Source organism: Prionailurus bengalensis, chromosome D4 (assembly GCF_016509475.1).
Source record: "Prionailurus bengalensis isolate Pbe53 chromosome D4, Fcat_Pben_1.1_paternal_pri, whole genome shotgun sequence".
NCBI lineage: Eukaryota > Metazoa > Chordata > Mammalia > Carnivora > Felidae > Prionailurus > Prionailurus bengalensis.
In genome coordinates, this window is record NC_057359.1 from 26,728,214 (window position 1) to 26,748,511 (window position 20,298).

Sequence of the window (20,298 nt, forward strand, 5' to 3'; positions counted from 1 at the left end):
TTGTATGGATGAGCAATAAGTTTATCCATTCACCAGTGGATGAACATATGGGTTTCCAGTTTGGGATTATTAAAAATGAAGCTATGAAATGTAAGGTACAAGTGGACACATATTTTCATATTCTTAAGAAAATACCTGGGAGTGGAATTGCTAGGTCAAATGGTAAGTGTACGATCAATTTTCTGGTAAAAGACAAACTGTTAAAAGTGATTGTACCATTTTGCTTTCTCGTGGGCAACAGGAGAGGTCCAGTTGCTCCAAATCCTTGTCAACATTTGGTGTCGTCTTTTAAATTTTGGCCATTTTAATGGGAATTAAATTAGTGGTAAAGATGTGCTTCTTACTGGTGGAAGTCTACTTGCATAATCCCACTTTAAAACTGATCATTTTGTTAACTTTAAGAAAAACGTAAAATATTTACAAGTCTCAAAGAAAATGGCTTGACTCTAGATATTTCGCTTCTCTTTTCCCCCAAGAAACCTCCAGGCTCTCTAGGAAACATAAATCCTGTGTCAGGCAGCACTAGCTCGATGAAATTCACAGCCAGGCTCTTCCTGCGTGGCCACAACTGCTAAGGTCTACAAATACTGTCCTTGCTTTTTTTCCCCTCCCCCTTAGCGGTACCTTTCTAAAAATATCCCACGGAGCCCGTCTGGGCCAGCTCTGAGACCACCCCCTCTGGCTCCACCCCTCATCGGGACCCGCCCACTGCCCGGGACTCGGCTTGAGGCAGAAGGAAGGTAGCTTCCGGTCTCGCGATTGGCTCTAATCCCGCGAGAAGAGAAGTCGGCTGCCGTCGGCGGCGGTGGTGAGGGAGGGGGTGTGGCCGGGGTATGCGAAGTCCCCAGGAGTGAGGGAGAGGGGGCGGGGTCGCGCGCACCCGGCGTACGCATGCGCGCACGCGGCCGGTCGGGCAGGGCTGAGGGGAGGGGGCGGCGGCGGTAGAGGCGGCGTCGTTATTTCCGCGGTTTGGACGGTGCGTGGCGGCGCGGGCGGCCACGGGAGAAGTAGGTAGGGACCGCCAGCGCAGAGCCATTGAAACTCCCTCCCTCCAGTGTCCTAGAGTCGCAGCCCCCCGTGCGTGTGGCAGACCCTGGGACGCCAGGTCACCCTGGGGCCCCGGCCCTCCCGCCGCGCTTCAGGTAGGAGCTGGAGGCTCCCCCGAGTCCGCTGCCCGCCGAGGCCCGGGCCTTGCCGGGTGTTGCCGGGGCGACGACCCGGCACCGGGCGTGCCCGCCCTCCCGCGCGTCGACAGCTCTGCCCTTGCTTCCGTGCCCTGTGGGGCCGGGGCCGGGGCCGGGCCGGGCTGACCCGGGGAGGGCGGACGTGGGGCGGGTCCCCGCCTCAGGTGCGCCGCCACCCTGGGCCGGGTGGGTTGGACCCCGCGGGGCGCTCCCGCACTCCGTGCCCACCGTGCGAGGCTATGCGGGGGTCCAGGTCGGCCCAGAGAGTTCCGGCCAGGTGAGGGATCACCCTGACTTGAGTAGTTGCCTCATGGGCTCCCGGGCTGCAGGAGGGGACTGTGAAGAGTGTCTTGGCCATTTGTGGCCAGTGTGGAAAGTTGAAAGCTCTGGAGTTGGTTCTGTTGGGGCCAGTGGTGGGGCGGCTTGTGATTTTTCTTCTTAGATAGTGGGAAGGCAAACTCTTAGAGCCCTGGTAGGTGCTGGACTATTAGTAAATGAACAGCGATAGTGTCCGTGTAAGATTTAGTTGCATTAAGGTATTTTTTTTCCAGTACCATCTTCAAACTCGGATGAGGTCTGGCAATTTAGTAAGACTTCCATCGAGTACTTCAGCAAACACACAAGGATTGCAAAAATACCCTTGCCTTGAAAGCCACAATCTCTTTTACACCAGTGTTAATTTTATAGGCATTATGGTCATGAAAGCTTCTGTAGAAGATGATGATTCAGGATGGGAGCTCAGTATACCAGAAAAGATGGAAAAAAGCAATACAAACTGGGTGGACATAACCCAAGATTTTGAAGAAGCTTGTCGAGGTGAGTTTGAATTTTTGGAATAGAAGCTCAAAATCTGGGAAAAGATAAAATACAATCTTGATTGTGATTTGTGGACTAACTCATTAAATGTAAGGAAATCAACAGGTAAGTGTGCTTTATCAAGTTTGTTAACCACACGTATTCATTCTCTACCTTCTGATTTTAACTTTCATTCAAAGCCAGTCGGTATTTGATATCGCATGAAATACAGATGTTGAAGCAATTTCTTCAGTTTGTCTGGCTTTAAGTAACAGAGTGGAGAGTGCATGGCAGTAATTTCAAACTGTGGAAACATGAGTTGTATGGAACTAAAGATGTTAGTATTGTATGTTTGAGGTTTGTAAATGATCGAATCACATCATTCCCTGTTTAAGAGCCTTCAGTGGCTTCCTGTTCTGTGTAGAATAAAATCCGCATTCTGTCCCCATGGCCTGTATGGTCTGGTGCCTGCCTACCACTGACTTCGTTTTTGTACCACTGCCCCACTAGCCTCATTATGTTAGTCACACGGTCCTTTTTATGTCATTAAGTACACCAAGGCAGTTTCCCTTTGGACGTCTGTATATTTCCTTTTCTATGTTTTAAACTCCTTTGCTTCCAGGTCTTCACGTAGCCAGCTCCTTAAATGTTACCTCTCCAGTGAGGATTTCTCAAAACAACCGGTCTAAGCAGAGTTAGCCCCTTTCTCTTCTGTACAACTCCACCTCAGTTGAATTACTTGTTTTGTTTTTATTGTAATGCTTAACCAACCTACTGTCAGAAACCGTCATTTTCAGTTATTTCTTGTTTATTGTCAACCTTCCCCACTGGAATGTAAGCTCTGTGAGTGCAGAGATCTTGGTGTAGCCCTAGCACACAGAACATTTCCTGGTACATTGTAATAGTTTAATAAATGCATAGGCATAAATGACGAGAGAAATGAGCATACTTGTTGTCTGAGAGGAAGGAGCCTTAAGGAGAGACTGAAAAGTGAAAGAAACAAATGGTAGAGTGAGAGCTTGAATTTGAAGAGGATGAGATCAAGAACATGGTAGGGAAATTAACTTTTGGGTATAGAATAAGGACATACTGAGACAGGAGGAACTGAGGTTAGGATTGGTGAAGAAACATATTTCTAAGTGGATGGTGAGGAATGGTGGAGGGATGCACACCTGGATGGCTTCTGTTTCGTTACTGAATGAGTTAAGTTTCTCATGCTGGTGAGGAGGAGTGTTTAGTGCTCTTGAGAGGAAGAGTAGAGACTTGGAGCAGCTGAAGGTGGAAAGAGAGCCAGCTGAATATAAGCAAAATGATAAATCATGTGCCTGCCCATCCACTGTTTCGAGATACATGTCCAGTTTGCGTAAGTGAGATAGTGGAAAGAACATTACACTGGGACTAATTGGGGGACTGCTCATATCTGTGTATCCAAGGGAGAGAGAAAGAAGTCTAAGTTACAGTGTAATTGTTGTACCTAGAGATCTTAAACTATTAAGTGGATCATACCCATCATTTTGCACTGATTATTTATTTATTTACATTTATGTATTTTTGAGAGAGAGAGGCAGAGCACAAGTGGGGGAGGGGGAGAGAGGAGACACAGAATCCAAAGCAGCCTCCAGGCTCCGAGCCATCAGCACAGAGCCCGAGGCAGGGCTTGAACTCACAAACCATGAGATCATGACCCGAGCTGAAGTCGGATGCCCAACTGACTGAGCCATCCAGGTGCCCCTGCACTACTTTTTTAAATGATCTATATTAGAGGGCTGTCATTCTGAACCTAAATGGGAAAGGTTTTATGAAGTTCATAAGGCATGAGTTGGGCTTTAAAGGAGTGGTCGAGTTTCTATAAGTGGATGGGAGGGAATTATTCTAGACAGATGAACCATTACAGCCAGAGTTTAGTGAGAGTTTGATGTTTGAGGAAGAGTAAATAATTTCGCTGCTTCATGGAAGAAACCTTGAATAGGCAATATGGTTTAATACCTGTTTCAGTGGGGATTGAGAGGGGGTAGCATGTCATTTTGTTGCCAACCTCAAACCATTCTGTTAAATCTTCCATAATTAGCTCTTGCTTTGTCTCGGGAGGCACAGGTGTGAGGCATTCTTGAAACTAAAAAGTTAATGTAGATTTAGGACTTAAAGGCTGTTGGCAGTTCTTGAGCCTGTGGTATTAATAATTTGTTTTCTCTTCCTGAAATAATCAGATTCATGATGTCAGTTTATTTTTGTATTTATTTAATGTTTATTTATTTTTGAGAGAAAGAGAGCTCACGTGAGCATGTGCATGTGGGGGAGGGGCAGAGAGAGGGGAGAGAGAATCAGAAGCAGGCTCAAGGCTCCAAGCTGTCAGCACAGAGCCCGACGTGGGGCTCAAACCCATGAGTTTTGAGATTATGACCTGAGTTGAAGTTGGGTGCTCAACCGACTGAGCCACCCAGGCGCCCCTCAGTTTATTTTTTAATAGAGTGTGTTGGGGGAGAGAAGCAGGGTAGAGGGAGAGAGAGGGAGAGAATCTCAAGTAGACTCCACACTTAGTGCACAGCCTGAGGGGGCTCGATCCCACAACCCCAGGATCAAAAGCGGGACACTCATCTGACTGAGCCAGCCAGGCACCCCATGGCGTCAATTTAGTTTAGACTTCTGTTCTAGCAACTTTCAGAAGACCAAATTTAAAACAAATATTCTTAATACCTTTTAACTGTTGTAGTGGTCTCTTCAGTAACACTGTGATGGCATTTGGCTAAACTATGGTGATTTATTTATTTATTTTGGTACTGAGAAAACAATCTGCATAGTGATCACAGTGTTCTTCATGCACATTTCTCCTTGTTCTTTTAGTGGCTCGTCAAACTCCTCTGGATCAAATTGTAACTTTCATCACTTCCTTTATCTCCTGTTAGGCAGAGGGCACACATTCCCTTGACATTTCCTGTATCTGACATTGAGGCCCTTGGCTTTTTTTCCCCTGAAATTATTTTGAATATATGGTTCCATTATTGTTACTTTGCCTGATATATAATATATTCATCTAAATAACACCTCTGAGCTTTGCTTCTCCAGGAAACTTTGCCGAATTCAAACCATCTCTGCTTCCTATAAAAAGCTTTTAATCTTCGTATTTCATTTGGTTGTCTAAAGTTAGGTGCTTTCTGAATATAAACAAACCCTCAATTTAGAAATTTCACTTAAACACAGAAGATCATAAAACGTACGTTGCTCCTTCTACCTACCAGATTCCCTTCTTCCACACACTCTGTGGATAGCCAACAGCCTCTCCTAGGATGATGAATACCTTCAGGTGTCTAGAACCCAGAGGTAATCCAAGGTTCGTTATCATTACTTCATCTTTTTGAGCTTTAGTCTAGAAAGACATGGGCCCTTCCTGTCATCCCATCTTCTTATGTCTTTGATGGCTTCACTCATTCGTCATTAGTCTGTCTTTCTCAGAGGCCCTGTTGTTTAAGGCCTCTTTTCCCGTCCACTTTCTTCAACTCTTGCCCATTACTTTACTTCAGAAGACTCCTTTTATTGATTTCTCTTCCCTGTTTCAAAACCTAGGATTCTTAAGCTTCTCTCTCTTCCTTTCTATATTGTCTTCTCTCATTTAGAACACTTGTAGGTGCCTAATATATATTTGTTTTAAGAATGAATGAATATATTAAGGCCGTGTTTCTTCAAATCAGAGTATCTGGATCTCCTACTTCAGAAGTTTTAGAACCCCTGCATTACATTAAATGGTATCATTTTGGGTGATTGCCTGAAACTAGCTTCATTATGAACATAAGATTGAGCACTGAAATTGTAGCAATACTTGATTATAAACCTTATTATCCAGTTGGTTTGCAGTATGCTTCTGTAATCTTTTTAAAAAAAATTATCGAACTGATTATATAGCATTTAACAATTATTGTAGAAAAAATATACACTCCTCCCTTGCTGAATTCATAAACCCCAATTTGAGAATCATGGTTCTAGGAATTTGCTGTTTGTTAGCACATTATTCAAAGATAAAAAAAAAAAAAAGTTGGATGGAAATTGTCTTGGTGAAAGATCTGGGCACCCTGTAAAATACTTTTTTTCTTTAAGTGATTTTGATTTTGGAAATGAAAATTATGTTTTCCTTGTTCCACCCTATCAAGAGTGTTTTCAGTCGTAAGGCATGGGGACTGGGCAGCGCTGGTAATTGTGGGTCACTTGAGATCAGCAGTTCTCCACCAGGGATGATTTTGCCCCTCAAGGAACACTTGCCAGTGTCTTGCAATGTTTTTGGTTGTCACAGTGGGGGGGTGGACTGTTACTGGTGTCTAGCGGGTACACAGCAAAGATGCTGCACAGGGTAGCCCCCACAAAGAAGTGATTATTCTGCACAAAATGTCAATAGTACTGCATAGTTCTCTCTCTTTAGATAACTTTCAAGAGTGTCCAACTATCATTTACCCTTTCTGACCCTGGATTCTTCAGGAAAGGAACATATGGATACTGGATGTCTTAACACCTCTAACAACTAGCATTAACATAGAGCCTGCAGTGGGAAGAGAGTGGGACCGTTGATACATTTTGAGGGCTCTTCTGCATTGTTGAATGCATCTATCAGATTTTCTTAATCAGGTGGGTATTGTATATCCTCCTTTATGTTGGGAGGTTTGGTTAACAGAGGTGTCCTCAGAAGAGGTGTCCTCAGAACTCACCACTTTCCCTCTTTGAGGTGGTTATTCCTCAAAGAGGAATATTCATAATTCATAATTATAGATAGCATGCTTCTATTGTTATTTCTTGATTCCTCGCACTCCCAATTTGAAATCACGTATGTACCTCTACCCATATAGTTATAGCTACGCTCTGGATAAGCAAATATTACCTATTGTGGAGTCAAAGAGTAAAGCTGTTATTTTTCCTTCCCGCACAGTTTTGTTATATATAAAAAACTCTTATTCAGAATCTCTGTAGTTATCATTAGTTCTACCTTAGATTGTTCATTTGTCTTAAGCTCCTTAAGACATTCAGATACCTCAGACATCGTATTGTTTTTCATCTCTTTGAAGAAATTTCTCCTCGAGCCTCTTACTGCTCCAGTCTGAAGCTTTGTACATAGTGTGATCCTGAGATCATCAGCCTGGGGTTTCTTACTTTAATATAGATTAGACATCTTTTTTAAAAATTTTTTTTTTACATTTATTTTTAAGAGACAGAGTAAGACAAAGTGAGAGTGAGGGAGGGGCAGAGAGAGAGGGAGACGCAGGATCAGAAGCAGGCTCCAGGCTCTGAGCTGTCAGCACAGAGCCCTACGTGGGGCTCGAACCCACAGATCGTGAGATCATGACCTGAGCTGAAGTCGGACGCTCAACCGACTGAGCCACCCAGGCACCCCTAGGTTAGACATCTTTTTTCTCCTCTTGAGTGAAATGCATGGGAGATACAATTTTTTGAGGCTCTGGGTGTCTGAAAATATTTTTATTTTATCCTCCCACTTTATTGATAACATAGTGTGTCTGGATACCTTTAAGAATTTTGAGGGCATGACCCATTGATGTTTTTGCTCTGATTTTGCTATTAAGTAGTTTGATGACATTCTGATAACTGAGCTTTCCTGTGTAACCTTTTAGAGTCTTCTGTTTGACCTCTTATACAGACCTCTCATAGTGGCTTGCCTGGTCGATGACTCCTGGGGTCTTCTTACCTTGTCTGATCCTTCAGTTCTAAGAAACTTTCTTTAATTACTCTATTTCCTCTTTCTTTCTTTCTTTCTTTCTTTCTTTCTTTCTTTCTTTCCTTCTTTCCTTCTTTCCTTCTTTCCTTCTTTCCTTTCCTTTCTTTCCTTTCTTTCCTTTCTTTCCTTTCTTTCCTTTCTTTCTTTCTTGTATTCTCCTTACAGAAGGATACTGTTTTTCTTTGGGAGGTGCTTAGATCGTGAGAGTGGAGCCCACATGAATGGGTGTAGTCCCCTCTGATATTTGAGGTTACCATAGAAAGATGGCTATCTAGCAAGTAGACCCTCACCAGATATTTGCTGGTGCCTTTATCTTGGACTTCCCAGCCTCTAGAACTGTGAGAAATCAATGTTTGTTGTTTATAGCTGTCCAGTTTATGGTATTTTTTGTTGCAATAGCCTGAATGGACTAAGACTCGCATCTTCCAAACCTACTGATTTTTTCTTTTCCACTGTAATGTTTTTAAGACTTCTTTTCTCAGAACAATTCCCCCCTCCCCTTTTTTTAAGTAAAATGTTCTGGTTTTGTTTCAGGGTTGCACCGTTTTATCTCTCTAAGGATAATAGTTCTTTTGATTTTTCCTCTACATAGTGTCTTTCTGCCAACTTGCCTTTTTGTTGTTCAAGTTTGTTTCCTTTATATCTTTCATATTTGAGGATTACTTCAGATACCTAAGATTTCTTTGTTGTCTGAGGGTGGGAGACCAAAAGCCAGTGGGAAGCTCTGAATTTTTGAGTGGGACTTACTGATGTGGACTTGACTGGTGCTGGTGCTCTGACTTGACTGCCTGTGATTTAACAGATAAGTGAGGGAAGAGATCTGGAGTTTTCACATACTCACTTAATGCCCCCTCTTTCCAGTGTTCTACCCTGGCCTTCAGGTAACCTTATGTCCCTGGGGACGTTTTCCCCCTCTTCACAGAAAGTCTTCAGTGTTACGTGTGGGGAAGGGAGGGCAGTTGTCCTGCTCTGTACATTAGGACAGGGCTCTGCGCTGTCTGCTCAGTTCCATGTTTTAGCCTCCCTTTATGTGTACTTTTAGAGGCAAATGGTAAGTCATGTTTTGGGCTTTCTTCACTCCTGCTTTTTAGGATTTGGTTTTCTTGAGTTTGCTAAGAAACTACTTGTCTTTTTGTTTCCAAGTTGTACTATTACACTATTTCTGTACCTGTTTCTCTTCTTTGGAGTGTATACCTTTCTTAAAACACAAACACACACATACATACTTCCTTTGGTGGTTTTAATGAAATTTCTGGAGGGAATTAAAGGTAGTTGCCTGTGTTCAATTGGCCACCCTTACCCAGTGGTAAACCTCTGTCATTTTGTTTAAATATTACTATTACAGTGGTATTGGATTTCAGTTATATCATAGATTCAGTAGGGTATTCATAAGGATCCTAGCTGGGAACTTAACCATCATTTACAATGTTATGGGTAGAAATTTTATCAAAGATCTATAACGTCAGTTTATACATGATCTCATTTACAAGATGATAACGTATATGTATTTGCGTTGTCACATAGGTGCATGTTTTTCTTTTGCAAGATAACGTTTCATCCAAATGAGCATATGCTTCAACTGCTGCATACCCAAACTCCACCACAAGTTATGATTCATTGTTCATTTCCAAGGCAAAATGAATGATGTCCTCAGTAAAATGTTAGGAAATTCTGTGACCCACAAAGTTGAGTTAAATTTTCTCTCACAGCAGATCCATTCATACTTTACATGAGAGTGAGGATAAAAGAAAAAGACGATTGTCAAGGTAGTCAAAAAATTTGAATCATCAATTTTTCCTCATATCTAATTTTTTCCTTTGCTTGGAGTGGTTTAAGCTCTGTACTACTGTACCTATTTAAGGCTTTAACTTAAAAGTAGAAGTAACTACTTTTTAATCATTGTGTTAACTTAGTTCAGTGGTTTGGTGCGTCTATAATCCCTAGGGTCATCAAGAACATTTCCCACAGCATGCAAGATCAAAACAATTTCTGTAGTAGTACTAAGATGTTAACTTGCCTTTTTGAATCTCATTCTCTTATTAGTAGTCCAGAGACTACATGATATGTTATGATGTCATTGCTCTGACTGCTAATGATAAATGTAAAACATTATCCTTCTCGCTAAGTCTTTTCAGAACTGCTGCATAGTTGGATAAGACCCAGACTACTCAGGTCTGTAGTGCTGTAGAAGAGCATGATTCCGTGTCCAGGTGTTGATCATGCAGTAAAAGTGCTTGCACTCTGCTTAGTTGAGCAAATTTTCAAGCTTCCTGCCTATAGTTTACTGTGATCTGATTCCTGGTGTTCTAAGGGACCATACTGAGAGTCAGCTAGTTCAGCAGTTCATTTTACAGATAAGGAAACCAAGGCACAGAGTGACTTGGTTCAAGGTCTGTGGAGTGTTTTTCTTTTTAAGTTTGGTGAAGCTATTTGGTACCCTAAATCTACCATAAGTATTTGATAAATTATTACAGCAGTTCTCAAATTTTTTGATTTTGGGACCCCATTATACTTTTAAAAATTATACCTTTACACTCAAAAATTGTGTGTTTCCATATGGATATGGATATAGATGTTCATTAAAACTTAAAACAAATTTTAAAAATACCTCCCAATTGATTTAAAAACAATTATAAACCCATTCCATGTTAATATGTCTTTTGATGAAAAATAAATTATTTTTCAAAAGAGAATTGGGGCGCCTGGGTGGCGCAGTCGGTTAAGCGTCCGACTTCAGCCAGGTAACGATCTCGCGGCCCATGAGTTCGAGCCCCGCGTCAGGCTCTGGGCTGATGGCTCAGAGCCCGGAGCCTGTTTCCGATTCTGTGTCTCCCTCTCTCTCTGCCCCTCCCCCGTTCATGCTCTGTCTCTCTCTGTCCCAAAAATAAATAAATGTTGAAAAAAATTAAAAAAAAAAAAAAAAGAATAACTTCCAAGACTAGAGTTGTTTTATATTTTTGAAAATCTCTTTAATGTCAGCGTAATAGAGGGCATCTGAATTGCTAATCTGTCTGTATTTGTTGGAAGTATATGAGGTAAATCTGGCCTCACCAGATATATAGTTGAAAAACAGGAACCTTTTCAGATAATTGTGGATATACTTCTTTGATATTACAGTACAACAAAACTTGACAGGTGGTAGTTTCTTAAAGATGAGTTGTGATATGGAATCTGAAGATCTGTTATCAGCAGACTTTCCATTCTCTCTGTTACATTAAAATCCACTGGTGTGCCTTGAACTTGGAATGCTTAATTTTGGAACGTGTGTCTCCATTTGGAAAATATTGGTTCATTGACTTAAGCATATCTTCTAAATGCTGATATACTGAAAAGCACATTTGTTAATATTACCACTATTATCAGAAAAGTCTTTTTTAATATTGGGAAGCTATCAGGTTCACAGTGGTAGATATGTTTCTCCAAATTCTAAGTTTTGCTTACAAGCTCGAATTTTATCATTGGCAACACAAAATTTCAGTTTTTCTTAAAGCAACAAACTCCTTTCCAAGAAAATGGCATATTCTTAAGTCTGAATAAGTATAGTTTGTCATTTGTTCTTTCAAGTAAAAATGGTGTTCCATTGTAATTGTGCAAGTGCTTTTCCTTACAATAACAGCTTACTTTGATATGCAGCAGACGTGTTTGTTTATATTTCCTATTTTGTCAAATAGAATATTTAAAAGATGTACTCAAAGATTGAGACTTAATCAGGTAAATCAGGACCAGCACTAGAATGAAGTGAGGCACCTAGGGTGGAAAACTTAAGAATTCACTACCTGAGGGGAACCTGGGTGGTTCAGTCAGTCCATCTCTTGATTTCATCTCATGGTTTGTGAGTTTGAGCCCCATATCCGGCTCTGTGTTGACAATGTGGAGCTTGCTTGGGATTCTCTCTCTCCCTGCCCGTCTCCTGTTCATGCTCTCCCTCTCTCCGTCTCAAAATAAGTAAACTTAAAAACAAAAACAACTCACTACCTGAAAGTGAGTTCATGCTTAAATTTCTCACAGGAAATGCTTCACTTGCTGCACCCTGGTCCCAGCCTTGAGATTAGTGATTTTACTGCTTCATCAAGGACTTAAGTGACATTTAAAAATGTTGTCTTTTTAACTGCAAGTGCTTGGAGGTAAAAAAAAAAATACACTATTTAGCTTGGGGGCCACTGTCTTAATTTGTGGTGAAGCTAAAGCAGTGTAGCCCTCGTTGCTTTTTTATTTTTCCCTTTATGCTGTTGCTCTTGTGTTATCAGTGCAGATGTCAATACAATGAAAAAGAAAATGTTTTAATATTACTGTGAAAGTAATTTTAATGTTACAGACACCTGCGTTCCCAGACCATCTGTGAGAACTGCTGTTATGTTCTGTCATACTATATTGTAGTTTTTGATATGCTTCTCATTGATTTATCTGTTTTGTTACCTGGAATTGTTAAAAATGAATGTTCTTTAACTTAAGGTCAGTAGGAGGGGTACAGTTCGGAAAACTGGGGCTTTGCATCTTTTACCGGATTTGACCATCAATATTTAAGTTACTTAAAATGTTACAGTAGTAGTTCTCCCCTTCCCTGCACATTGGGATTTTACCTGTAGTCGTTTGAAACCATTGCAGAGGGGCCACCCCTAGAATTTAATTGGTTTAGGGTGCTGCTTGCATGTTGGGATTTTCACAGGCTCCAGAGTTGATACCAACATGAAGCCAAAGTTGAGAACTGCTTTATAGAGGATGAATACTGTTTTGATTAGCTGTTTACTCAGGTGTTTTCTACATTTAAATAAAATGGGATTTCCTTTTTTTCTTTTTTCTTTATATTTATATTTATTTTTGGGAGAGCACAAGCAGGGAAGGGACAAAGAGAGAGGGACAGAGGATCTGAAGCAAGCTCTGCACTGACAGGCTGACAGCATGAGCCCGATGTGGGGCTTAATTAACGAACATGAGATCATGACGTGAGCTGAAGTCAGACACTCAACCGACTGAAGTGCCCCTAAATAAAATGTAACTTTAAAAAGTAGCTTTGACACTGTTCCTGGGACAAAAAAAAGGTTAGATTATGACCCCAAGCGATTTAAGAAACAACTTAAAAGTGGTAGGGGCACCTGGGTGGCTCAGTCGGTTAAGCGGCCGGCTTCGGCTCAGGTCATGATCTCACGGTCCGTGAGTTCGAGCCCTGTGTCGGGCTCTGTGCTGACAGCTCAGAGCCTGGAGCCTGTTTCAGATTCTGTGTGTCCCTCTCTCTGACCCTCCCCCATTCATGCTCTGTCTCTCTCTGTCTCAAAAATAAATAAACGTTAAAAAAAAAAAAGTGGTTTAAGAAAGTTAAAAAACAGCAGTCAGTTCTCTGAAAAAGCATAGTTGGGGGAAATTTACTAGTGATATTTTAAAATGAGGTTGGTAATTCTGATTGGATTTTTGTGGCCTGTGGTGGGTTGCTTGCTAATTATTAAAAGTTCAATTTATAGGGATTAAATATTCATCGTGTAGAAGGCATTATGTTAGTAATGGAGTAGAAATAATTTCTTAGAAAATGAAGTTTAAAGTAATGAAAGCCCATTTTCAAACAAAACTGTTTTGTTTCTTTTTTTTTTCTTAGAATTAAAATTTAAATATAAAGATGGTGTTATTCAAAGGATTTTTCTGTTTGTTTCTTTTAGAATTAAAGTTGGGAGAACTGCTTCATGATAAGCTGTAAGTATTTGAAATAGCGTAGTTTAATATTTCTGGGTTTTTTTGTGTGTGTGCAATAGTATTCCTTGAGGCCTGGGTAATACTTCATTTCAAAGCTGTAAAAATAAAATGAATTAGAAATCTATTTTTAATCTTGGTGAGCTGTTTTGGGGCAGCTGACCTTAGTTATGATATGAAATGGTTGTACCTGGTAAAACTATGATTTATGGTCCTTTCTTTAAGAGTTAGATGTATAGGATATGGAATTTCTTGAGGAAAAGATACAGATTTTGTGTTATCTGTGATAGGCTGGTTGATGACCAACGATGAATGATTTAATGGCTGGATGAGAGATCCTGGGAAAGGCGAAAAAAGGGAGATGCTTGATTTTATTTGTACTCCCGCAGATAACCTCAATTCTCGTACTACTATGGCCAGGCTCAATTTCAAAATTAGGAATGTGAAATGTTAAATCAGTTAATGGCCAAGATGGGACATTTGAGGAGCAGGAGTAGATCCTGAAATTTAATTTTTCTCAAACTAATGTGAATCAGAGACATCAAGGGGTTTTTAAAACACACATTGATTGCTGGGCCCAACCCCCCAGAGTTCCTTCTTTAGGGCTGGTGTGGGACCCCGCAGAAGTTGAAGTTCCAACAAGTTCCCAGGTGAGGTTGATATGCTGATCCAGGGATCGACCACACTAAGAACCACTCTGGGTCGTCCTTTTGGTGCTGCAGGCGGTTCTAGGAAAGATACAACGAAACCATACCACAAACAAATGCAGGAAAGAGTGTGACTCCTCACTGTGGAACAAGATTTGAGAGAAGACAGCTGAAGAGGGACCAAGTGGTCTTCATTTCCCCAAGGTTTTAGGCTCAGCCCAGGAAACATGATTGTCAGCAGCCTCCCCTGAACACCTATTAAAGTTATAGTCTTGTAATTTATCTCTCCCTTAGCTGTCTTGTATTTTCTCCCTACTATACAATCTTCTAACATATATGTAACTTTTTATCTTTACTGTTTGTTTCCTTTCTCTGGACTCTCGGCAGGCAAATTTGTTTTGTTCACTTGAACCTAGAACCGCGTCTAGCATATATTAGGTGCTCAGCATTTGTTGAATGAATGGAGAAATCCTAATTTAATGCTGCTGTAATTTCTGTAGAGAGTTTACTAATTAGGCAAGTACTTCACTGGTCTAGGGTTTTAATTGTGCCATTAAAAACTTGTTTTTAGTTATTCTCTTGTAAGTAATGGATACTTTGTTTTAAACGAATTCAAACATTAGAGATGAAGCAAAAATTTCCCATTGTACTGCCCCCACGTCCCCCATGCTTACTCTTTGCTCAGATATCATCACTATTATGAGATTGTTGCATGTCCTTTTGGACCTATAAAATATATATATGAATAAAATCTGTAAAAATAGTTGATTATAAATTCCTGTCTATAGTATGTATTATTTTGAAAATTCTTTTCCCATTCAGTGTATCTCGGAGATCTTTCCATGTTAGTATATAAGCTATACCTCATTCATTTTAACTGTTGCTTTGTATTTTACAGTGACTATACCATAATTTATTCTGCAGTATCCCTATTGATGGACATTTAGATTGCAGCATGGGAACATGGGATTAGTAACATGGGAAAATTGAAGACATTTAATTTATACAAACCTCTTTGTATGCATGTGCAAATATATTTTAGGATGGAAGCCTAGAAATCAAATGACTGGATTTTAATAGGTTCAGCCAAACTTTACTAAAAAAAAAGTCTGTATCAGTCTCCCACCAACAGTATATGAGAGTAAACTAGTGTATTTTTTAAGCTTTCTGAGTGGCCAAAGCAATTCCTCATTGTTTTGTTTTGCATTGCCTGATTACATTTGAATTTGAGCAGCTTTTCACTTTTATTATAAATACACACTTTTTTCTTTTGTGAATTGTCCATTCATGTCCTTTGCCTCTTTTTTTTTTTAATTTTTTTTTAAGTGTCTGTTTATTTTTGAGAGAGAGACAGAATGTGAGTGGGTTAGGAGTAGAGAGGGAGACACAGAATCCGAAGCAGACTCCAGGCTCTGAGCTCTCAGCACAGAGCCCGACGCGAGGCTTGAACTCACAAGCTGTGAGATCATGACCTGAGCCGAAGTTGGATGCTCCACTGACTGAGCCAGCCAGGCGCCCCTGTCCTTTGCCTCTTTTTCTTTGGACTAGTTGCCTTATTTGTTGTATGAGTCAGTTGTATTCTGGATAACAACTTTTTAAAAATTACCTATATTAAAAATACCCTTTCTAGATAATTATGGTGTTTTAACTATGGTTTATTATCATTGCATATAAATTTAAAATATTTACACAATTGCATACATCAGCTTCTCCTTTTATAGTTTTTTGAAATCATTGAAAATCTTTTTTTTGTTCAGAAATTCAAAAATTATTGAAATCTTTTGTTTGTTTGCTTGTTTTAGGTATAGAACTTAAATCTGCCTGGGTTTACTTTTTAAAATTGTGTGAATCAAAGATTTCACATTTTCCAGATGGTTAGCCACTTGTTTCAGCAGTATTTATTGATTAATCCACTATTTTTCATTACTTTGAAATTCTGTCTTTATCATACAGAATTCCTACAGAAATGTGGGTTTAGACTGTTTTCTATTGATCTGTGTATTCTAGAATGTTTGTAATTATTATGTCTTATAGTATCTTTGATATTTGGTGAATACTGTTTTTGTTGAAAGAATTCTCTTCCATTTTTGCATATTTTCTGTTTTGGCTTGGCAAGCTCTTTGAAAAATACTATTTGGGTTTTGATTAGCATAGTTTAGAGTTGTTTTCAATAATAACATACTCATCTTGTCAGATTATCTTGAAGCATTGAGAGATTTGAGGGATTGAAGGGGAGAGTTTGTCTCCTTAAAGCTGGTTTTAATGTCTTGCTGCTTTTCTAAGAGGAAATGATGTATTGTAACAAGGTAATGTTTTTATTTTCCTGGTAGTCTAATAGCTTAGACTAAGCAAAATGTGAAGTCAGTAGCTTGATCACCTATCAGACTTTCTTTTAAGCTTTTCTTGTTCCTGTCCCATTTTTTAAGGCATATCTGTTAATGATATACTCACTAACCAGTCCACAGTGCACCACAACTATCTGTTTATATGGCTAATAAGCCATAAATACTAGATACAAGTTAACACGACTCCTGGATTATTTTTCATTATGTTACTGCCAGAACTTCGGGCATTGTAGATGGTAATGTGCTGCATTATTCCTATTATTCAAGATATAAAGAAAATCAAAAATTACATTTGGTAATGATTATTCCAATACAACTTTCTAAATATTAAGTAGAGAACACCATTTAAAGAAGGCAAAGTGAAATCCATTATAGATCAGTTGATCTTTTTTCCAAAATTTCTAATGTGCAACCTTTTTAAAGGAAACACAAAAAACAACTTTTGTTTTTTCACCTGCACAGTGTATGCAAATAATTTTTTTTTCAACGTTTATTTATTTTTGGGACAAAGAGAGACAGAGCATGAACGGGGGAGGGGCAGAGAGAGAGGGAGACACAGAATCAGAAACAGGCTCCAGGCTCTGAGCCATCAGCCCAGAGCCTGATGCGGGGCTCGAACTCACGGACCGTGAGATCATGACCTGGCTGAAGTCGGACGCTTAACCGACTGCGCCACCCAGGTGCCCCTGTATGCAAATAATTTGACCACTACATAGAATTTTTATGTTAAAATAAGATTATTTAATTTTTTTAATTAAAAAAATTTTTTTTCTTTTTTTTTGCGAGAGAGTTACATACATGCGTAAGCCAGAAATGGGTAGAGGAAGAGAGAGAATCCTAATCAGGCTCCATGCCCAGTGTAGAGCCCGACAGTGGGGCTCAATCTCACGACCCTGAGATTATGACCTGAGCTGGACATTTAACTGACTGAGCCACCCAGGTGCCCCAGAGGGAGATTATTTAATTGAAATAGAAGTGTTAGCAAATTGGGAAGACTAAATATATAGAACACTGTATATTTAAAGTACTATAATTATTATATCATTGAGGGAATCTGGGTAAACTTACTGGTTCAAAACAATTTGTGGGGTCAATTTTTTTGTTTGCAGATTTGGTCTTTTTGAAGCCATGTCTGCCATTGAAATGATGGATCCCAAGATGGATGCTGGCATGATTGGAAACCAAGTTAATCGAAAAGTTCTCAATTTTGAACAAGCTATCAAGGTAAATACCATTGTGCTTTTTGTTTTATCATTTGTTATTCCACATGTTAAAACAGTGCCCATCAAACTTGGCATATTAAAATACAATTTTTTTACAAGCATCTCAGGTACATAAACAAAACTTAGTTACAAGCTTTAGTTATCTTTTTTTTTTTGAAGTCTGTAAATTGTTCAAAGGTCTTCATTACAAGCTGGCACTAAATTTGTGTGTGTGTTTACTAATTTTTTAAAGCATTTCAGTATATATTCAAATACCAGGGTAGTTGGTTAAGCGGTTAAGTTTTATATATTAACACACTAAGCAGAATGCTTGTGGTTGTGAATTTGAAATTCATTCTGTGAGGATTGACTTAGAAATTCATTCACAGTTGCCACAGAGTTTAATTTTGCATATTTTATGAAGAAAGATTTGCTAAATAAATGGATATTTAAATAAAATTTACAAGTAGTAAAATTGATCACCTTAAGGGAAGGGTTTTTTAAAATTTTTTTTATTTTTATTTTTGAGAGAGAGAGAGCGAGCACAAGTCAGGGAGGGGCAGAGAGAGAGGGAGACACATAATCTGAAGCAGGCTGCACGCTCTGAGCTGTCTGCACAGAGCCCGATGTGGGGCTTGAACACATGAACCGTGAGACCATGACCTGAGCTAAAGTCGGATGCTCAACCAACTGAGCCACCCAGGCACCCCAAGGGAAGGGTTTTTAAAAATGTTTACTTTTCTAAGTACTTTTGATCCATTAAAATGATTCATATTTATTAATGCTTAAAACTAATTTGAACTGTGTTTTTAAATACTTGTTTAACTTTTTGTTTATAAAGGCCTTTATTCTTTTCAAATTAAGAGGCTTTGATTTTTTTGTATTGAAGATCTATTTAAGATATATTTCAAGAATACAGAGTTAATTTGGCATTTTAGTTTTTATCAGATGATGATATAGTTCTAGAATTATTATTTTTTAAGCATTTAATTCTTGGAGGCCAAAATGCTACTGGACATAGAAACTATAACTTTTATAAAAACTTCTCATATGTCATATTTCTCCTCTTTTAGGATGGCACCATTAAAATTAAAGACCTCACCTTGCCTGAATTGATAGGAATAATGGATACTTGTTTTTGCTGTTTGGTAAGAGTACACTTGGTTAATCTAAAAACTGTGACTTCCTAGAAAGTTCCCTCTGGTTGGGAGAATTGAATTAGAGAAGAGAGGTAGGAAAACCATTGTGCAGTTTCTTGCAGTAATCTAGGGGAGGTGTGATGCTCTTGACTAAGTTAATAGTAGTGAGGATGAAAAAGGAGAGTTAAAGGAGTGGCTAAGCACCTGGTTAGTTCTAAAATTGTGAATTCCCTACTTAATGGATTTTTATTGACTCCACTGTGGAATTGATTGCTTTTAGATTCTATGTAAGGTGGCATTCTAATTTCATTAGTCTCCAAATATATTGCACACTGAATTCTGTATAAGAATGTTTCCTTTAGATAGCTAATCATATTTATAGTGTATGATTTTTGAAAGACTTTAGTCAGTGAAAGTGAATTGTAATTCTTCTGTCTTTTCTTAGCTTCCTTTTAATCATCTTTGAAATCCTGTGGTTAATTATATATTTATTTGGGTCTGTGGCTTTCTAGCCCTTGACTGTCGGATCTATTTAGACTTTGCAGACCCTCTGTGTCATCTTAAACATATACATTCTTTTACTTCTTTATAGATAACCTGGCTAGAAGGCCATTCCTTGGCACAGACAGTATTCACGTGCCTTTACATTCATAATCCAGACTTTATAGAAGATCCTGCCATGAAAGCTTTTGCTCTGGGAATTCTGAAAATCTGTGACATTGCAAGGGAAAAAGTAAATAAAGCTGCTGTTTTTGAAGAGGTAAGATTTTGTAATATAAGAATTCCTGAAACTCATTGACCACTTTATTTATTGTGATATATTTAAATGATTATATGATACATGTTTTTATTGATACATGTAGTTAAAAACAGTTTTTAAAAATGATGCTATGCTGTTTACAGATATATTGACTGAAATAATCCAGTTCTAAGAAAAAACTTTCATCTTAGTATATGTTCGTTCTGTTGGTACCATTCATTGAGTATCCACTATGTGCTGAGAGAGTACTTTGCTCTGAATATTATGGGGATTCACAAAGACTATGAAGACACAGCCTCAAGTCTCTTAAGAATTATAACACAGAAGTGTTGTACTTTCAGTTTTTGGATAATAGGGAGCTAAGGAAAACAAAGGTATGAAAAATATTTCAGGATATAAATATTTTCTTCCAGTTTATACTAAGTACCTTGCCCTTAGGAAGTGTTTTAAGTTTTAGACATGGAAAGATTTTTTTTCTCCTTATGAGAAATTTTATGGAGAAATGTGATAGTATTTAAAATTATTGATAAGTAATTATTTTTTTAATTCTTCCTTTTGTTGAAACTTATGTTTCTTTTTAACACTGTTACTAATCCAAAATAAATATTTTAGTCTCCTACAGTGGTTCAGTGTATACAATGTATAGCTTTTCTAAATTTATATATGTGAGAATAATTAAATATATAGCTAATATGATCACATTTAAATATATGGCTTGTGAGTTGTCTATGAAATACTGCCTACTTTTATACACTTATTTGTTACTTAACTACCTATTTTAATTGCTGTGGGTATCATTATGGAATATCTTACACATTTGAGTGAAAATTTTAAAAA

The 20,298-nt window shown here is 38.8% G+C and overlaps 1 protein-coding gene across 2 annotated transcripts in view; it reads left to right on the top strand.

Moving 5' to 3' along the window:
* Positions 1 to 861: 861 nt before the first annotated feature.
* The window catches only part of NAA35 (N-alpha-acetyltransferase 35, NatC auxiliary subunit), a 94,217-nt gene continuing 74,780 nt past the window's right edge, over positions 862 to 20,298 (top strand). Inside the window, exons 1-6 of one of the 2 annotated variants that reach the window (XM_043565830.1) lie at positions 862 to 1,011; positions 1,872 to 2,000; positions 13,338 to 13,371; positions 17,470 to 17,584; positions 18,636 to 18,710; positions 19,294 to 19,461. In XM_043565830.1, coding sequence (XP_043421765.1) covers positions 1,877 to 2,000; positions 13,338 to 13,371; positions 17,470 to 17,584; positions 18,636 to 18,710; positions 19,294 to 19,461 — 516 coding nt within the window. In that variant the 5' untranslated portion in view covers positions 862 to 1,011; positions 1,872 to 1,876. Of the gene's footprint in view, positions 1,143 to 1,871; positions 2,001 to 13,337; positions 13,372 to 17,469; positions 17,585 to 18,635; positions 18,711 to 19,293; positions 19,462 to 20,298 lie in introns of both variants that reach the window. The other variant, XM_043565831.1, reaches the window with a different exon arrangement.